The sequence below is a fragment of the Phoenix dactylifera genome, chromosome 12 (assembly GCF_051530095.1).
Source record: "Phoenix dactylifera cultivar Ajwa chromosome 12, Ajwa_hap1_PhDact_Kaust_v1.1, whole genome shotgun sequence".
In the NCBI taxonomy this organism is placed as follows: Eukaryota; Viridiplantae; Streptophyta; class Magnoliopsida; order Arecales; family Arecaceae; genus Phoenix; species Phoenix dactylifera.
Window position 1 is genome coordinate 2,933,205 of NC_143201.1, and position 20,044 is coordinate 2,953,248.

Here is a 20,044-nt window from a genome sequence, read left to right on the forward strand (position 1 = left end):
ACAATCTCAATAAATCTTATACAGAGATTCTGTAGCGAAACCAGAGAGAACTGATTGGGGAATGTGAGGTGAAAATAAGAATCCTTTACACCCTTTCCAATCCCTTTGACAAGCAATCTGTGTGGATAGCTCATGTGTGGCTCGAAACTTAAATTGAGAAGAAAAAATCTATGGAGCTCTTGTCAGTCATCCTATCAGTTCCTTGGCTGCTGAAATGACATGTCATGCTTCGAGCACCCCCGCCCGCCGCCCCGCCCCCGGTGCATGAATTGTAAAGATTCCCTTGTGACACAGAAGCATGAAGAACTGAGTGGATCGCTAAGCAAAGCCCCGAAGCATTACTACTTAGAATTAAATGAGCTGAATTCGAGATCAAATCGAGCACTTTGCTCCCATACATGGGAGAATTATTGTTGGATGGAAACTTTAACACCAGAAAAAAAAGATCAATATCTCATATCCTATATTGATTGAATATGTTTAACCCGATTACAGTGTAATTCTTCAATCTTCCTGGTTTCCTTGTACAATGTCAAGAAGGCAATTTTCTTGACTTCAAACAAAATCACAAGTTGCTCTTCCCTGCTTCCACTTAAACAAATATTCACACCAATCATAGATCTGGGAAGCTGCACAAAAATAAGAGAGAGAGGCTGAAGTAAGGCTATCTGGGCTACAATCGACCAAAAATATTGTTAACAATATCACAATCTTAAGCCCAAACATTTTCACATTAGCCAGACTGATTAGGAAGGAAAAGGAAAATACCTTAATAAATTGCATCCACTCTAAACAGCAGGTAATAAGGTCAGCTGCTTTTCCTACAGGGCATTGGAGGGGGTAATGTGGCAAAGACAATGTCCCAAAGTGAAGAAGTTATCCCAAAGCCTCTGGTTTGCATTCTGTAGTGATGATTCAAATGATATTTCTGAAACAAAAACAAGGGTAATAAGCACTATGATATAAAGGTCCAGAGTTCTTATTAAGGTTCTGATTAACTCAATCGCTTCTCACCTTCAAATTTCGAGCTGGACTTTGGGATGGCTGTCCATGGTGCAGATAATAGTGGGTGCAATCGTACATCACATAACCCAACAAGCCGCCTCCAAAAATGGCAGGTGCACTACTAGGAGTTGTTAAAAGCCTAATCAAACTCCAGATCTACAAGAAAGTCCACAAAGAATGAGCAAAAGCAGCTCCAGGAGCCAAAACTGACATGTTAGACAAAGAAAGATGGCAAGTTCTGAACAACTAATTCCCTTTTAAATTTGACCCTATGATTAGAAAATCATAGATTAGGAAACTAGGTAAGAATTATGTAATAACCTGCTAGACTAGAAAATCTCACTCTATAGAGTAACAATATGTGGCACGCTTATTAAATCATGAATGATAAAGATAGCCATAACTTGGTTGGTAAACCAGCTCTTAATATGATGCAGAAAGGAAATGATAAGGAAAAGCCATACTGGCACACATAGAATTGCTGTCGCAGCTGGAGGAAAAACAAGGCGCAGTCCATCCATAGGGTGCTTATGATGGCACCCATGAAGAAGATAATGTAATGTGTTTGCCCTGAGTGTAATTTCAAAAGTTTTTAATTAATTTTAGTTGTTCAAAAGGAAACAAGCATACTGCTTCAGAATAGAAACCTTGATATAAGTAACAAAAGAAAAACATACCAGTAACTTGATGTTTTAATATGGAAAAGGAAGCGGTGCAATGTATACTCTATCAGCGTCCACAAAAGAACACCACCCACCACCATTAGAGCTACCTGAGAAACTGTATGTCCCATATGGACAGACTTGGTCACAAGCCAACAGACAACTGGGATCCATACAACTGGAATCACCCACCATTTAGTACGGGTGAACATCTGATAAATGTGAACCAAAATATGAATCAAAAGTGAATCAGATAAACATTTGATAGACTCTGTATTGGAACACAGATATGGCAAATTACCTCCAAGAAGTCATTTTCAAAAAAGCGTGGACCTTCCTTGCTCACGATGGGCTGGTGAACCCATTCTTCATAGTCTTTCCCCAGATGGCCAACCTAAAAGAATTTTCATCGGTCATCTTATATAACAGAAGAGAAAATCTAAGTGATTAATAACAAAATATTAGTAACAAACTTAAAAAGTTGGGAACTAGAAATCAGAATTGAAGATAAAGAATATAGACTCAGAAAAGAGAGATCACGAACATAAACATGAAAGAACCTGATGTTTAATCTTAAATGATAAAGAAGAATACAGACATGGTTTAATTTAGGCATATGATTTTTCTCTCTTTTTTTAATGTTTTCTTTGATGACATGGTAAAAACTAGAGTTGCTTGATCATGCCACAAGATTGATTTTCCATTTTATCTTTTTTTATCTTTTCACTCCCTTCTCTATGTAGGCTGCACGAGAAATTGGGGATATATACCTATAACAAGGTTGGGAAAATGTTATTATCCAGTTGTCACTTCCATCCAGGGAAATCATCATACATGCACTACATGCACATATTAAAACGCACAAGTTGGGAATCTTTGGGCTTGTCATTTTTGGTGATGATGACAAAAAGAATTAGTCGACAGTCAGCATGCCAACACTTAAACATATGTCCATTACTTTCATAGGTAAAACTGCAATGACACGGTCCATGATTTTTTCATGTCAATAAGATCTCTCTCTCAATCCAATCTTGTTTCTGAATTATCTTTCTCCACTCGCTTCCTTTTAAGTTTTAACAAACCCAACTAGACCCTAGTACTTCTTCCATCAGAAAGCATATCATATTCTTTTTTCTCCCATATTTAATGCATGTATTTGACAGCCATTATAACATTTAGCTATAATATTTCTTTATAATGAGAACAGTGACATTATAAACTAATCATAAAAGCTTTCATAATGGTATTGGGGGACCATTCTGATTATAAACTAAAGTTGATCATCAAGGGACATCCACTATCCATGCTGTCTCTATGGAGCATTTGGAGATCAAAGCGAATTAAAAAGGGCTTTAGAAAAGGTTCGGATCAACTTGTGCTGGCTATTTCCTGGAGAGTTTGGCAGGAAAGAAACTCTAGAATTTCCCTCCAAAAGATGGGCTCCATGTTCTCAAACCTAGCTAAAACATGGCATGAATTCTTAGAGTGGGGCTCACTTTCTTCTGCTAAGAACCTGAAGGAGTTTAACGAGGTGGCATCATCGCTGGCTAAGCTCCTTTTACCCTCCTCTTAATCCCTTTGTTGGTTTCTGTTTTCTTCCATGTCTATCTTCTTTTAATGCTGGAAATTCTATAATCTTTAATAATGTTCTCTTGTAGGAGTGGTTTTGACAATCTTCTCACATTTTCAATATATATATATATATATATATATATATATATATATATATATATATATATATATATATATATATATATATATATAAACAATCATTTGTTGAAACCAGGCTCCAGCCATGGATAAACATTACATTTCTTCAGAGCATAAATACGTATATATCTTGTCACTTATTAATAATGAACATTCTTTTGATTATAATGTTCATCCTCGAGTGACTTCTTGTCAGTGGGAACAAATTGATTATACTCATTGATTACAGAAATTAGGGAAAAACAAAACATTTATAGACATGGATATCAACAAACATCAGAGGCAACAAAACTCATATTTACATATATCATGTACTAAAAGGCTTTAGAAAGTTAAAAGTTAAATAATTAATATAAGTGAAAATGTTGCATGGAAATCTAAATTGGAGTTAAGGTTTTACTCCCCTTTATTCTCAAAATAAGCCCTACTCAACCAGTTTCTATGTTTGCTCATCGATGTCATCTAATGTGGGATCAAGGGCGATCAACAGGAAAGAAATGAACGACTTGAGAAGGAAAAAGAAAGTAGAGATAACTTGTTTAGAGATTACTCATTAAAAAATTACATAATGCGCTTCGCAAGTCACATATGAATGCTTTTTTGAATAGTTGTTTTTTCTTTGTTCTCTCATAAATAAATTTACAGGTACATCTTGAAAAGGAAATGCAATATGAAGGTATTTGAATAACTTGGAGCTGTCAGTGCAACTAAAGGTTGAAATAAACTTATCTAAATTGGATGCAAATATATTATGGTAATCTATAACTAATATATATAAATATATATATATACTGTGGTTACATATAACTATAATATATGTTGATTGATTTAACAATATCTGATACTTTGCCATTTCCTACCCCCTTTTACTATTTAATGATATCAATTAATGGTAAACATTTGATGTTGCATCTCGTTAGTACAGCAACTCAAATGTCAGCATTCAGAAGCTTGCTCGACCATGAAATCTTACTTGGAAAACAAGAGGCTTGTTCAAGTCCACGGTGATCTTTTCTGCAACCATCTTAGGATTCTTATGAACTGCACTTACGTAAAGCAAAATGTGAATAACATGAAAATGTATAGCAAGATGATGAAAACTAATATGAAGAAACCAACTTATGAACCAAAGAACTAATTACAATTATTAGTATAAAAGGTTCCGATATATCATGTTTCAGCAATTAGCTTTTCTTTAATAAATCTCAAAAATAGGATGAACTAGCAATAGTGATGGTCACTGATTCTGATACAAACAGCGCATACTCAAAATTCTTGGCACCATTTAAACATGCTAGCTTTCCTTTAATATGGTCCAACCACCCATCTTCCATCAATGGTCTGTAAAATGTTTGTCACACATATCAACCACGAAGCAAAAAGCAATTGGCAGGGTGATAAGACTTGAATAACAAATACTGATGTCTCCTAATTTCATGAATCTCTCTCTCAAAAAAAAAAATCCCCAAAACCATCTATATCATTTTTCAAACAGAGGATTGGCTAAAAGGTAGCTCTATGGACATGGGCCTTTCAATCAGGACCATTCAAAGCAAACATCAAAGATACCACAAGAAAGACAAACCATAAAAAAATTCCATGCTGCACTCTAAATTCATAAGAGGAGGAAAATCCTTTAATCATAAAGTAACACATGTGAATCACCACCATCCAAGCTACTCCTTGCCATGTGAAAAAAATATCATATTACCTACATTGCAGCCAACATTAATTCTACATCATTATCTTTAAATCAACTCAATCAAAACAATGCATGAGCACAGTAAGCACGTATAGCATCAAATTAACAATCATCCTCATTTATATAAATTCAAACCAGAACCTTAATTATTTCTGGCACTAGTTCTCCAGATTTAAAAATCAGCACAAATCTCCCCCAGATCTCATATCATTTGACATTTCTGATAATAAATTCTTAAACTTGGAATTTTGTAGAAATCTCAGAGACAAGGACAGTAGCATAAGGACTTGCAAGCCAGCCAACCTGATATATGCAGTAAGTAATGTTGTAGAATACATCTAACTGTGAATACATTGGGTGGGGGCCAGAAACCCCCTCCCATTGTGTCAGAAAGGAAAAGAAAGAACTGTGAAAGAACTTAATTTCACAACTAACCCATTTCATGTCATACACATCACAGATTTGTTTGTCTATTCTTAATTAAAAAGAAAGAAATTCAACAGAAAAAGGTATGAGGAAAAAAAGGAATTACACAAATGACCTGATTCAAAGATAGATCAAGGTTGCAGAATGAATATCTAAGCATTAGATATGATCTCCAAGGTCTAAAACACCTATAAAAAAAAATACTATGCGACTCAAAGGCCCCATGCCTATGGCATCAAGTTTTTCTAAATTAATATTTTTAATGGCACAATGTGACATTCTAATTTTGGGACAGCTTGATGAATGCACAATGAATCTTCAAAATCATTTGGTTTCTTTTTGCATATGGCTCCATGTTGCAGATCGTAGACAATGGTTAAGACCTTCATTATTGCAATCATCATTAACTGAACTTGGTACAGCGTGTTTCTTTTCCACCTTGTGTGTATTGATTTCAATGTACCAAATTTATACAGGAAGTGTTCCTTTCATTTCCTCATGAAAAGTTTGGTAGGCTGTCCAGCATTTGCTCAAAATTTATACAGAAAGTTGCTGAAACAATCTATATTTCATTGTAAATTCACTACAAAATACATTAAAAAAAGATAATTTTGCTCCAGAATGCAAAGAAAACTAAAATATCCGCCATGAAACCCAAGTCTTACGTTGAGATCCAATTTAGAGCGACAAGAAAAGAGACATTACTAATCTAAGAGCTTAACAATGCCAATAAGAAACGTCTAGCAAAACATAAAAATGCTCAAAAATCCAATAAATAGTTCTCCAGACATCCATCTATATTTCAAATAAAATGAAAATTAAAACAACAATCCACATGTATTAAAAAAATACATAATCAACCAAGTAGTACAATATTATCAAACGAAAACAAAACCATTGGTACAATAAAAGAAAGGATTCGATAAGCTTAAGATTGAGAAAGAAAAAAAAACTCCTCAAAATCCAATCTTTACGTGAAGGACCAACATAAATCAACAAGAAACGAATCATTTTGGCGTAATTCTAGCCTAGTCACATCAAAACCCCAAGAAATTCCACAATGCCGGACCAAAAACCAAATAAGCTCATGAAGTCAAACAAGAATGATAGATCTCCACCCTTTAAGCACCCCACCCCCGCCCCCGACACCACCCCCCCCCCCCCCCCCCCCCCCCCCCCCCGCGGCGCCCCCCGGAAAAAAAAAAACCACTTCAAGCCCCAAATCTATCAATCCAGACCTCGGAATCATGCCCCAAAAAAAAGCAGAAGAAAAATGCACAAAATTCAGAAACCGGCGCCAACAGTTCGCTCACCTGAAGAGCTCCCCTGCGATTGGTATGGCCCCCTCGAAGTCCTGAGATCGAACTCGGAAGGGGTTCTTCTCCTCTCCGGGGGCGGACGGCACGGGGAGAGGAGAAGAGAGAGAGACAGGGGAGGTTTTTTTTTTAAACTATTATTCTTTCTTTTTTTTTTTTCCGCCAGTATCCGTGGGATTTAAATACTGGTCGGGGAATGGAATCGTTGTCGTCAACGTGTGCCAGCTGGGCCCCTCGTGGGGACAAACTGCTGCCACGTCGAAGAGGATCTAAGGCGAGATCGAGCGTGCCCAAAAGAAGGGCGGTTATAACGTTTTCAACGGCTCCCAATGGATAATAATAAATTATCGGTTTTGAGGACGTCTGTTTTGGGATCAATGCGAGATAAGTCACCTGTCCATTCATTTACTGCCACGTAATGCTCCACTAATTACCAATTTCGATATAAAATTCGTAAGTATTAGCATTTTTAGGCGATTATTTCTGTACTTCTTCTTGGTGCAGAACATGTACATGAAACAAGGTAAAAGATACATGTATTCTATGTAGAAAATAGAGATGCAACTTAGGCTAGGTTAATGTGAATATAATCCGATCCAGCCTATAAATTAGGTATTTTAGTTTTTTGTGAAGTGTGGGTTGATGTTCATAGAATTCAAACCTTGCCTCTTGTGATAAAGCATACATTCCAGCCATCCGAACCAAGGGTTAGTGATTGGATCAACAAATATGAAATTTCATTTGAGTTTGGATTAAAAAATGTCAACCTAACCTTAAGATTTGAAAGTGGATGGGATATGTGGTATCTCAAATACTCAAATTCAGACGAATTCCAATTAAGATTTTTTTGTGTCATACTCCAGTAGTACTAGCCGATGATATCTTAGTATAGAATTCTTTGATTCATGTGTTGCGATAAGTACATGATGCATGTAGATTGTTTGATGAAATCCTTTAATGATTCATAATTCCACCCTCAAAGCTTCCATCTCAACTTGTACCTCTGGTGCAGCCTATGCTTTGTTTTAGAAAATCTTCTTTTGCATAATAGCATTGAGGGCAATGAGATTGATTGGGGATAAGAACCGTACCACCTAACCGCATTGTCATACTCAAGTTTCACAACATCAGCCGAAATCCACCATGCAAGAGGGAAGCATGATATGCATACTCATGAAGAGAGAAGCTTTATTTAACTTTCCAAAATCAACACCGGTTATAAGAGGAACTTTAACAGGCTTTGAGATCTCTTACAAAGCTAAGAACGTCTAGGCGTCCTTTGAATTCTAAAAGAATCCTCTGTTCACTAGGTTCGGAACCCATAAATTCTTTGCTTCTAAAAGCTTTGTATGGATTTAACAAACAATTTGAAGAAATAAAAGGGGCTTCTGTGAGGATCCGTGCAGGCGTGTGTTTAGTCCCACATCGGTTATTCGCTAGGTAGATCTTGGGTACTTATACAGAATCAAAAAATCGAAATAATACCTGTGAGATACGGGCTGAAGTCGGCAGCCCCAGCCGACTTCAGCCGCGTCTTCTTTTGGGAAGAGCCGGAACAGAGGATCGCGATGGCGATCCTCTCCGGCTCCTCTGGGGACAAACGAGGCAAGGGCGCCGCGGGGATCCCGCGGCACCCCCCTCCGATCAATCCGCGGCCAATCCCGGCCGCGGATTTCGCTCGGCTGCCGCGATTCACGCGGCGGAGAGCCGATACAAAGGGGTGATAAAACCCCCCAAGCCCTCCTCCCTAGGGCACCTCCGAGCTCCTCCTCCTCTTCCCTCCTCCTCCTCTCCTTGGTGACCGGCGTCCTCTTCCCGACTGAGCGCCATCCGGATTCCCCTCGCAGCCATCCCCTGTTCCGAGATTCATTCTTTCGGTTTCGAGCATCGCCGCCGCCGCTTGACCGCCGGATCGAACAGCCACGGCCGAGATCTTCCTCCCGCCGCCTCTGTCGACCGCCGGTAAGCCTTCTCTTGCCCTTTATTCCATGCCAAATAGCTTGAAATTCTTCTTTTGTTTGGGCCACAAACCGAGATCATCTCGGTTGCTTCTCCTCCCCGTTAGCCGCCGCAGCGGCCGGCTGGCCGTCGACCGAGGGGTGGCCTCCGGCCACCCAGCCAGCCCTCTCCCCTCTCCCCTCTCCCTTCTTTTGGTATCCATCTCCCCTGTCCATGGGGAGTTTGGGGAAGATGAAGGCCCATCGTGGGCCAAACTGGGCCAACTTGGGCCTGGTTCACTGTGGGCCCAGTTCAATAGTGTTGGGCCTAGATGGGCCATAAACTTTTGTGGGCCCAATTCGGGCCCAGTTCAACCTAGTTCGGGCCCTATTTGGGTCGTACCCTTTTGTGGGCCCAGTCCAAATCTGAAACTCAGTCCAAACCCGAAACCCGTTCCGAACCTGAACCCGGGACCCAAAATCCGAAATCCAGTTCAGACCCGAGCCCGGAACTTGAACCCGAACCCTAAACCCGGAACCCGAAACCCGAACCCATTTGGCCACTAAATGGAGTTTTGCAGTTAAGCCCTTGGCAGTATACTATTTCAAAAAAAAAGGGCCTTCTGTAATTTGTATTTGATCCCTATAGGAAAGATTTATTACATAAAGGTCCCCAGCTATATTTATTTAGTCCACTCAAGCTTTATAGAATAGTACCCTGTAATTAAGTATTAGTCCCTGCAATAAATTTTATTGCATAAATGAACCAATTAGAATCCAACCTTGGGGGCCCTATTTAGCTTGGTCTATGCGGGCCCATTGGACCGTGTCCGATATGGGCCCTATCGGGCCATGCGCATTATGGGCCAAATCTGGGCCCTATTAGGCCATGTCCAATAGTATTATTTTTGGATTTTGCTTAGTTCTGAAATTAACAAGGAATTAATTAAATTTAAACAGGTGAACCTGATCCGTCTATCTGAAGTAGGGATTAAGCGAGAAGAAGTAAGTAACTTAATGCTTCAAAGTGTATTTTTCTAAAATAATTATTAGTAGATTAAATTTCGAAGTATATTTTGTATTTAGTAAAATGGGTCTGGCATGTTAAATTTTATTTGAAAATTACATTATATGCTCTGAAATCCATAAACTATGACTGGGCAATTTATGAAATCTATTTTTATATATATGCATTCTCAGCATGGCTATGATCTGATCTGTTCTGTTCTGGCCCCGCTAATGGGGATTATACATTGGACCTGTCGACTTGTAATCTGTGAGGAATCGGTTTCGACACCGGCTGCCATCGATGGGTAAATATAGTGGATTTGGCACTTTTGTGCAACACCGGCTGCCATCGGTGGATAAAAATAGTAGATTTGGCACCTTGTGCAACCCATGCCACTGAGTTACGTGGCCGTAGCCTATTATGTTGAGATTCTGGTATCAGAGTTTTTGGAAAAATGATAATAAGTTTTGAAAATAGTAAAACGATGTTATTTATGATTTATTCCAGTCATTATCCTGTATTTTGACCTGATATGCTCCGACCTCACTTTGGGGTATTTTGTTGCTTACTGGGCTAGTGTAGCTCATTATTTTATTTTCTCTATTTTTCAGATCCAGAGGCTTGATCGCACGAGATTGGGGAGTGCATTAAATGTTCCGATAATTCTATCATTTATTGGCATTTCAGTTAGATTAGTTTGGACATTTGAATTATGTTAGCAAATGTTATTTTGAAATTTTGTAAGACTGTTTTTGAATAAATTTAAATAATTATGTCAGTTTTGAACATCTATATTTGCTTTGATATGATCCGATGCCTTGCACGCATGTGCGGCCCACCGTGTCGGCGTGCGGCGTCTGCCGCGCCTCGGGCTCGGGGCATGACAATACCTTCCGGCTAGCCATTTTGGGTGAGATCCTGAGTTGTTACAGCTTCATCATATATGTTGTTCTGTCCAGGTCATTTTTCTTCTTAAATTTTTGAAAACAAAAATAGAAAATAAAAGCAATACTTAGTCTCCAAGAACAATTACTGCTGGATACTAAATGAGATTTTTCTTCTGTAATGAACGCAAGGGAAGCAACTTGACTTTTGTATAGCATATTATTATAACAAAGAAATGCATGATGCAGTGCCTAACTGTCAAAACCTTATCCATGATCTCTGCGTACGTTTCGTAGAGATCCATCACCATTACTCAAGATAGACCCATCACCCAGACGGCAAATACCTTAGTGTTCAATCTACGCTGATGGACATCTGAGGATATTATGAAAACTAAATTTATTATAGATATTGTTGGGGAGAATAAGATTTTTCCCCCAAATGACATAAATGCCCCTAAGAAGACGTACAACCTCCGACCCCGGACGACCGAAGTCGGCGTCCGACCTCGGAACGTCCGACCTCGGAACGCCCGACCTCACGACGACCAACCTCGAGACCTCCGACCTAAGAAAAACCCTGATGTTCGAGGTCTACTCTTGTCAACCACCTGCTACGGCCGTGCACCTCTGAGGTCCGGCCAAGGACCATACCCTGACGCCCCTCTGGCATTTATTGCGCATGACCACTGTAACCCTCCGGCTTACTCCACAATAAATGCGGATCTCCGGCTTACTCCACAATAAATGCGGATCTCCGGCTTACTCCACAATAAATGCGGATCTCCGGCTTACTCCATAATTAATACGCATGGCTCCTGCCATCTACGGACTCTCAGCTCTCCACGGCAGATCAACCCAGCAGGGTCTAATCGACTATGATAAGTCTCTGATCTCGGCCATACCTCCGACACCAATGCAATAATTCGCCTGATAGCGTGCTAGTTCGGGCTGTACGACGCCCTCACCGCCGACATCTGTGCAATAATTCGCCTGACCGTGCGCCGACCTGAACAAACACGCCGAGCCGTACTACGGCCTCGCCCTGTTACATCGCAGGTAAACCGACCCCCGCCTATAAAAGGGAGCCTTGGCCTCTCAGGAGGGGGTGGGAACATTCATACACTCTAAAAACACTGTTTATCTCCCTTCTCTACACTATTTGCCCCCTTCCTGACTTGAGCGTCGGAGGGCCGGCGCCGGAAAACCCGGCCACCGGTTCGTGTGCAGGCACCCAGACGGAGGACGCCGCAAGCCGACGGATCGCCGCCCCGCTGCGAGGACCTGCTGCTCCTTCTCTCCGACCGCCCCAGGCGGAGGACGCCGCCTGCTGACGGATCTTCGCCCCGCCGTGAGAAACCGCCGCTCCCTCTCCTCGACCGAAGATTGCCCCCGGGTCCAATTTCCAGCAACAGTTGGCGCTAGAGGAAGGGCCCGAGTAGCAGTCATGAAGTTGAGAAGTAAGGGAGCCTCTAACACCTCCCGGCGTCCCCCGCAAAGTCCTGGACACTCTGTCCAGAATTCTCCAACTCCGGCGGACCCAGTTCCTCAGGTCCAGCCGGAACAGTTCGACGCCTTGGTACAGCAAGTCCAGGCCCTGGCCGCCGCCGTTCAAGGCCTACGGCGCGAGGAGGCTTTACCCACGCTTCCCCCGCAGGCCCAGGTCCTGCCGGAGTGTCTCCCCAACGGCCCGGTTCTCCCAAGCCAAAACTTGCATGGCTCCTCCAGAGCCAACAACGAAGAACGAGCTTCTCCCCGGAGGGAGTTACCGGGAGAAGGTTTCGACCGGAGACCCCAACTTTCTGAGGCAGAATCAGCCCCAGACCACCGCGAGCCGGCGCAAACCACAGCAACAATCCCACGGATGGGGGAGCTCGACCGAAAAGTTGAGCATTTGGAGCACCAGATTGCGGCGCTCCACAGCAAGAAGGCAAGACAGGAGGGAGACTTTGAGTTCACTACCAAGTCCCCCTTCCCCCGCCAGATCGAGGATGAGCCGGTTCCCGCGAGGTTCAAAATGCCTCAAGTGGAACCCTACAGCGGGACGACCGACCCTCTCGACCACCTGGAGAGCTATCGGGCCCTCATGGCCCTGCAAGGGTCCTCGGAGGCCATACTCTGCAAGGCCTTCCCAGCGACCCTTCGAGGGACCGCTCGGCTTTGGTTTTCTGGACTGAAGCCGAACACGGTGTCCTCTTTTGAGCAGCTCGGCAGGCAGTTCGCCACCAACTTCGCTGCCAGCCGGCGTCAACGACGGACGTCAGACTCCCTCCTCGACATCAAACAGAAAGAGGGGGAGTCCCTCAAGGAGTACCTGGACCGCTTCACTGCCGCTACATGGGAGGTTCGCGAGCTAGACCAGTCGATAGCTATGTCGGCCCTGAAGACGGGGGTTCGCTCATACCGATTCCTTTTCTCCATCGAGAAGAGCTTTCCGGCCGACTTCACCGAAATGTTGGCCCGAGCTCGGAAGTATGCCAAGGCCGAGGAGGCAGTCGCCTCCAGGCGGGGAGCAATTGAGCCCGCCTCGAAGAAGCAGAAGAAACGCCGCGAAGAGCGCGGCCGACGAAGGAGCCGATCCCCCCGCCGAGAGAAGAACCTCCCCAGACTGAGAAGTCCGCCCCGACAGCAGAGGCGATCTCAGCAGAGGACCCCTCCTCGACCGAGGTCCCCACCACGGCCTCGGACGTACCCGGGGAAGTACGAGAACTACACACCCGTCAACGCTCCCCGGGCCGAGATCCTGATGGAGATCGAGGGTCGGGACTTCTTCCGACCCCCGCCTCCTATGCGAGACACGGGATTCCCCCGGAATCCCAGAAAATATTGCCGCTTCCACCGGGATCGTGGGCACGACACGGAGGACTGCATCCAGCTCCGGGATGAGATAGAAGCACTCATCCGATGAGGAGTACTCAACCGGTTCGTGAGGAACCGACATGAGGAAAGGAGGCCGGCAGAGAATGTCGCACCAACTGAAAATCCGGGCGACAACAGGCCTGTCACCGGCACCATTAACATGATCGGGCGGGCCTCGGCAGGAACGGCCGCCCAAGGAGCACCCCCGAAGCGCCCACGCACTGATGAAGTCATCTCGTTCTCGGACGAGGACTTAGAAGGGGTCGAAACCCCTCATGATGACGCTGTGGTCATCTCTATGATTGTAAATAGGTTTGATGTAAAGCGTGTCCTAGTTGATAATGGAAGCTCAGCCAACGTTTTGTATTATCATGCTTACCAAAAGATGGGGTTGACAGAAGGGCATCTCCGGAGAGTCAATGCCCCGCTGGTTGGATTTACCGGAAATGCGGTCCCGGTTGAAGGTGAGGCCAGCTTCCTTGTCACAGTCGGCCTCGCCCCCCGGGAGAGCACGGTGAGGATGGACTTCCTGGTGGTCCGTCTGCCCTCGGTCTACAACGCCATCCTTGGGCGCCCAGGGCTAAATACCCTTCGAGCCGTGGTTTCAACTCGCCATTTGCTCATGCGGTTCCCCACCGGCCAAGGAGTAGGCGAGGTCCGCGGAGACCAGCTGGTCGCCAAGCAATGCTACATGGCGGCCCACACAGTAAAGCAACCAGCCGAGGCGCCGGACCACCCGATGGGCCCTTTGCTGCCCATAGAAACCCTCGATGCGAGGGATACCCTCTGGAAGAAGCAAGTAGAGCCCGGTGAGCTCCTTATTCAAATCCCACTACAAGAAAATTTTCCCGAGCTAACTGTGCAGGTCGGCTCCGGCCTCGGCGCCCGCGAGAGGGATTGCCTTGTCAGCTTCCTGCGGGACAACGCTGACGTCTTCGCCTGGTCGCCTGCGGACGTGCCGGGAATTGACCCTGGAGTCATGATCCACCGACTCCAGGTAAGGCCAACCAGCAGGCCTGTGAAGCAGAAGAAAAGAGGCTCTGCTCCGGAGCGACAACGGGCTGCGGCTGAAGAGGTGGACAAGCTCCCTGGAGCTGGTTTCATCCGGGAGGTCTCCTACCCGGACTGGCTCGCCAACATAGTCCTCGTGAAGAAGGCCAACGGAAAATGGCGTATGTGCGTGGACTACACCGACTTGAACAAGGCCTGCCCAAAAGACAGCTTCTCCCTTCCGAGCATCGACCAGCTCGTCGACTCCACTTCAGGACACCAACTGCTAACTTTTATGGACGCCTTTTCAGGATACAACCAAATCCGAATGGCGCCAGAAGACGAGGAGAAGACGGCCTTCATCACCGACAAGGGCACCTACTGCTACAAGGTGATGCCCTTTGGCCTGAAAAACGCTGGGGCCACCTATCAGAGACTGGTCAGCCAAATTTTTAAAGACCAGATCGGCCGGAACATGGAAGTCTATGTGGACGACATGCTGGTAAAGAGCCAAGCGGCGGAACACCACATAGCCGATCTCAACGAGACATTCGCCAAGCTCAGAAGATATCAAATGAAACTCAATCCGGCGAAGTGCGCGTTCGGGGTCACCTCGGGCAAGTTCCTGGGTTTCATAGTGACCCAGCGCGGAATTGAAGCCAACCCGGAGAAAATCCGGGCACTGCAAGAAATGTCGCCTCCAAAGACTGTTAAGGAGGTGCAACGGCTCGCGGGGCGGGTTGCCGCCCTGGGAAGGTTCGTCTCTCGGTCAGCCGAGCGATGCCTCCCCTTCTTCAAGAGCCTCAAACGGCCGAAAGACTTCCGGTGGACGGAAGAATGCCAGCAGGCCTTTGAGGAGCTTCGGAGCCTTCTGGCCTCTCCCCCGCTGCTCACCAAGCCCCAGAAAGGCGAGATTCTTTACTTATATTTGGCCGTCTCCCCAGCTGCAGTGAGCTCAGTTCTCGTCCGGGAAGAGGACAAGCTCCAAAAGCCGGTCTATTACACCAGCCGGGTTCTCAGGGATGCTGAGACCCGATATTCTAAACTTGAGAAGACCATCTTCGCTCTCATCATCTCGGCTCGGAGACTCAGGCCTTACTTCCAAGCCCACACGATAGCAGTATTGACCGACCAGCCTATGAAGCAGATATTGCAAAGGTCAGATCGTGCGGGGAGAATCGCCAAATGGGCGGTCGAGCTCGGAGAATTCGACCTCGAATATCGGCCTAGGCCGGCAATCAAAGCTCAGATACTCGCCGACTTCATCGTGGAGTGCACCCTTCCGGACGATCCCGAGCTGCCATCCGAATCCGTGGAAGAGGCCCCGAGGCAGCCATGGGTCCTGCACTCGGACGGGTCTTCGACCTCGGGGGGTAGCGGGGCCGGACTTATCCTCACCAGCCCAGACGGAGTGGTGGCCGAGCAAGCTTTGCGCCTCGAATTCCCGGCCTCGAACAATGAGGCCGAGTATGAGGCTCTCATCGCCGGGCTCAAGCTGGCGAAAGAACTAAAAGTGGAAGACCTGACGGCCTTCAGCGACTCCCAGCTAGTGGTGAACCAGGTCCAAGGAGATTTTGAAGCTAAAGAGCCATCCATGCAAAAGTATCTCCAAAAGGTGCGGGAACTCACATCTGCCCTGAATTCTTTCAATATTCAGTATATTCCCAGAGCGGAAAACCTCAGGGCAGACCAGCTATCCAAACTGGCCACCTCCCGCATGAGCGAGCTTCCCAAGGGAACAGCGCTCGAGTATCTTCGGGTCCCCAGCACGGAGGAACCCGAGCCCACTATGTGCATCGACTCCGAGCCAAGCTGGATCGATGGGCTCGTCTGCTATCTTCAGGACGGAACTCTACCTCATGACGAGACGGAGGCTCGCCGAATCAAGCGCCAGGCTCCCCGGTATGTCTTGTACGAGAATAAATTCTATCGACGATCATTTACTTCTCCCCTTCTCAGATGCCTCCGCCCCTCCGAGGCGGACTATGCCCTCCGAGAGGTCCATGAAGGGATCTGCGGAAATCACCTGGGGGGTCGGGCATTAGCCCATAAGGTCCTGCGACAAGGATATTATTGGCCCACACTCCAGAAGGATGCAACAGATTTCGTCCGGAAGTGCGATCGGTGCCAGCGAAACGCCAATATCCAGCGCCGACCTTCAGCCCTGCTGACCTCCATCATCGCCCCCTGGCCGTTTGCCCAATGGGGGATCGACATCCTGGGGCCCTTTCCCCTGGCCACCGGACAGAGAAAGTTTCTGGTCGTCTCCATTGACTACTTCACCAAGTGGGTCGAGGTCGAGCCCGTCGCCCGGATCACCGAGCAAAAGATGCGGGACTTCGTGTGGAAGTCCATAATCTGCAGATTCGGACTACCCCGTATCCTTATATCTGACAATGGTCGACAATTTGACAATGTTCATTTCAGGGAATTTTGCTCTGAGCTTGGCATTGATCACCGTTTTACCTCAGTCGCTCACCCCCAGACAAACGAGGAAACTGAGGTAACTAACCGCACTATTTTGCAGGGGCTCAAGGCTAGGCTTGATCGGTCCAAAGGACAGTGGGTCGAGGACTTGTACAATGTCCTTTGGGCGTACCGGACCACGTTCCGACTGTCCACGGGAGAGACCCCCTTCAACCTAGCATACGGCACTGAAGCCGTCATCCCGTTGGAGATCGGCCTGCCTTCTCCAAGGGTGGAACATTACGACCCCGACACCAATCCTTCCTAGCTCAGGAGCAACTTGGACCTCGTCGAAGAGACAAGAGAGGTCGCCCGGGTCCGCATGGCGAGGTACCAACAGCGAACGGCCCAATACTACAACTCCAGGGTCAAGCCCAAGCTCTTCAAAGTGGGGGACCTCGTCCTCAGGAGAGCCGAGGCTTCTCAACCGACCGAGCAAGGAAAGCTCGCCCCAAATTGGGAAGGGCCGTATCAGATCGCCCGGGTGCAACGACCAGGGGCGTACAAATTAAAGTCCCTAGAGGGGACCCTGATCCCGCGAAGCTGGAACTCCGAGAATCTACGAATGTACTACCAGTAAAACCCCTAGGGGTTCAAAACAATCAGGACAATGGACTCAGTTTCTTTTTTGCAAATACTTCCCTCATCTGGAAAGCTGTAACTCTCTTCTAACGTTGGGTCGTCTGTGATCCTCAGATTCCCCGGCCAAAATCGGGATGCCTCGAGGCTCGACCGTAGAGTCCCAAACTCCCTCGATCTCGAGAAGTATCGCAGGACGATGGAACATCGACTTGGCGCAAAATTCCCTTGACTAAGGTCAGGATGCCCCGGTTCGTCGGGATGCCCCGAGACGTCGGGATGCCCCGGCCGTAGGGATGCTCGAGACGTCGAGATATGAGCACGGTCCTCTCTGACCAGACGAGCTCGGCTCGTTCTCCATCAACTCCCACCTATGAGCACGGTCCTCTCTGACCAGACAAGCTTGGCTCGTTCTCCTACCCCGACCAAGGTCGGGATGCCCCGAGGGTCGACCGTAGAGAACCAGACTCCCTCGACCTCGGGAAGCGTCGCAGGTCGACAGTGCGTACCCAGACCCCTCGACCTGACGAACGATTCCTCGACTAAGGTCGGGATGCCCCGAGGGTCGACCGTAGAGAACCAGACTCCCTCGACCTCGGGAAGGCGCCGTGAGGGGTGGAAAGGGTGGCTCCACCCGGGGCGCCACAAAGTGGACCCCCGGGAGCGGTCGACGATCCCCGATCCCCGAAGCGAGCGATCCTCCGACTAAGGTTGGGATGCCCCGAGGGTCGACCGTAGAGAACCAGACTCCCTCGACCTCGGAAAGCGTCGCAGGTCGACAGCGCGTACCCAGACCCCTCGACCTGACGAACGATTCCTCGACTAAGGTCGGGATGCCCCGAGGGTCGACCGTAGAGAACCAGACTCCCTCGACCTCGGGAAGGCGCCGTGAGGGGTGGAAAGGGTGGCTCCACCCGGGGCGCCACAAAGTGGACCCCCGGGAGCGGTCGACGATCCCCGATCCCCGAAGCGAGCGATCCCCCGACTAAGGTTGGGATGCCCCGAGGGTCGACCGTAGAGAACCAGACTCCCTCGACCTCGGGAAGCGTCGCAGGTCGGTAGAGCGTACCCAAACCCGCCGACCCGACGAGAGATTCTTCGACTAAGATCGGGATGCCCCGAGGGTCGACCGTAGAGAACCAGACTCCCTCGACCTCGGGAGGCACCACAGGTCGGCAAAGCGTCCACGGACTCGCCAACCTGACGAAAGATCCCTCGACCAAGGTTGAGGCGCCCCGAGGTCCGACCATAGGGTCTCAAGCTCCCTTGACCTCGCAAAGAGCTACAATTCAATAAAGCCTCACCAAATCCTCTCAACCTCGGCGGGCGCCGTTGGGTCTGTGAGAAGGCCGAGCCCCCTTTTAGTCAAGAATGACTCCGGAGGTCGACGAGGAAGAGAGGCAATCTACTCCACCATGCAAAGCATAACTCTAAGAATGCAAGAGGTACGTCGAACTAGACGCCCTCCTTGTCAAATTTTATCTACATACTGCTAAGCGGAATCTCGACGTTGGAGTCTTATTTCGCCCCAAAGCCGGGCTTCTCCAATAGGTCGGCTTAAGACCGACCCCCTAACTACATTATGCATGCTCCGTTCGTCAAGTCTCCGCAATTTGTACGAAGGCTTCATAAATTAGGGCCCAACTTGGCTCTTCTGCGTAAACTTCGACGTCCAGCTGAGAAAGTGGTCCCGGCCACGAGTATACCAGCCAAACACGGGTGCCAAGACAGCCTGTGGAAATCCCAGCCTTGCTTACCGAAATCTCGGCAGAGTCCGAGAACAATAACTATGAAAACCTTCGGCAATAACTTGCTTATTAGCCCGCGCCCCCTATGAGAGGTTCGAAGTTAAGTTCGGAAACCCGACTAAACTCCCCGAATAGCGGCACGCACAGACCTAGTTCGGTCTTACTTGAAGGGCTAAGGCCCGACCTCGATGCCTTGGGATTTCCCTGAAGGCTAAACGTGGTGACTTCCACGACTCTCAGATCCGGGCTATAGGACTTAGAGAAATTTTCTAAAAAACCTAAGACTCGGAGCTCCTTTGGTCGGAATGACTGGAACCCGAGAAGGCTAAGACATAGCTCGAGAAAAAGGAGCAATTTCGTTAAGCAACCCGAAAACTAAAATGTGAAGTTAGAGGTCGACGAGGCGGTTAGCTAAGGCTCTAGCCTCGTTCGCAACAAAAAAGAAAGGCAAGCACAGAATGACAAAAATATCTTTTTTCATTAACGAAGGGCCGGAAGACCAATTACAAAATTGGAAGTCGGCCACTCAAGGGCCGACCCCGGATACAACGAAAAAGAAAAGAAAAATATGCTAAGCCCTAAGCGGCAGGAGCAACATCCGGGGGGTCGTCCGGCACATTGATGACTTCGTGATCTTCATCCGGAACGGGCTCGGGGTCGGGGGCAGGAGGTTCGGGCACCACCTCCGGGACGGCGTCCATCTCGGCCGCTGGAGCCGCCTCCATGACGCCGTCCGCCTCGGCCACCCCCG

General features: G+C 47.1%; 1 protein-coding gene across 1 annotated transcript; it reads right to left on the bottom strand.

The window, feature by feature from the left end:
* Positions 1-407: 407 nt before the first annotated feature.
* Positions 408-6,956, bottom strand: LOC103719628 (dihydroceramide fatty acyl 2-hydroxylase FAH1). The gene is made up of 8 exons (XM_008808966.5): positions 6,819-6,956; positions 4,351-4,418; positions 1,969-2,061; positions 1,683-1,879; positions 1,470-1,575; positions 1,015-1,161; positions 769-928; positions 408-629 (listed from the first exon to the last, which is right to left on the bottom strand). The coding sequence occupies exons 2-7, from the start codon at positions 4,399-4,401 to the stop codon at positions 809-811; spliced, it is 714 nt and encodes a 237-aa protein (XP_008807188.1). The 5' UTR covers positions 4,402-4,418; positions 6,819-6,956; the 3' UTR covers positions 408-629; positions 769-808.
* Between the last annotated feature and the right edge of the window lie 13,088 nt (positions 6,957-20,044).

Excerpts from the sequence above, each read along its gene's own strand:
- LOC103719628 (XM_008808966.5), bottom strand. The coding sequence starts at position 4,401 with ATGGTTGCAGAAAAGATCACCGTGGACTTGAACAAGCCTCTTGTTTTC. Across the intron at positions 1,576-1,682 it reads ATTAAAACATCAAGTTACTG|GGCAAACACATTACATTATC; the intron begins GTATGTTTTTCT and ends AATTACACTCAG. Across the intron at positions 929-1,014 it reads GTCCAGCTCGAAATTTGAAG|AAATATCATTTGAATCATCA; the intron begins GTGAGAAGCGAT and ends TTTTTGTTTCAG.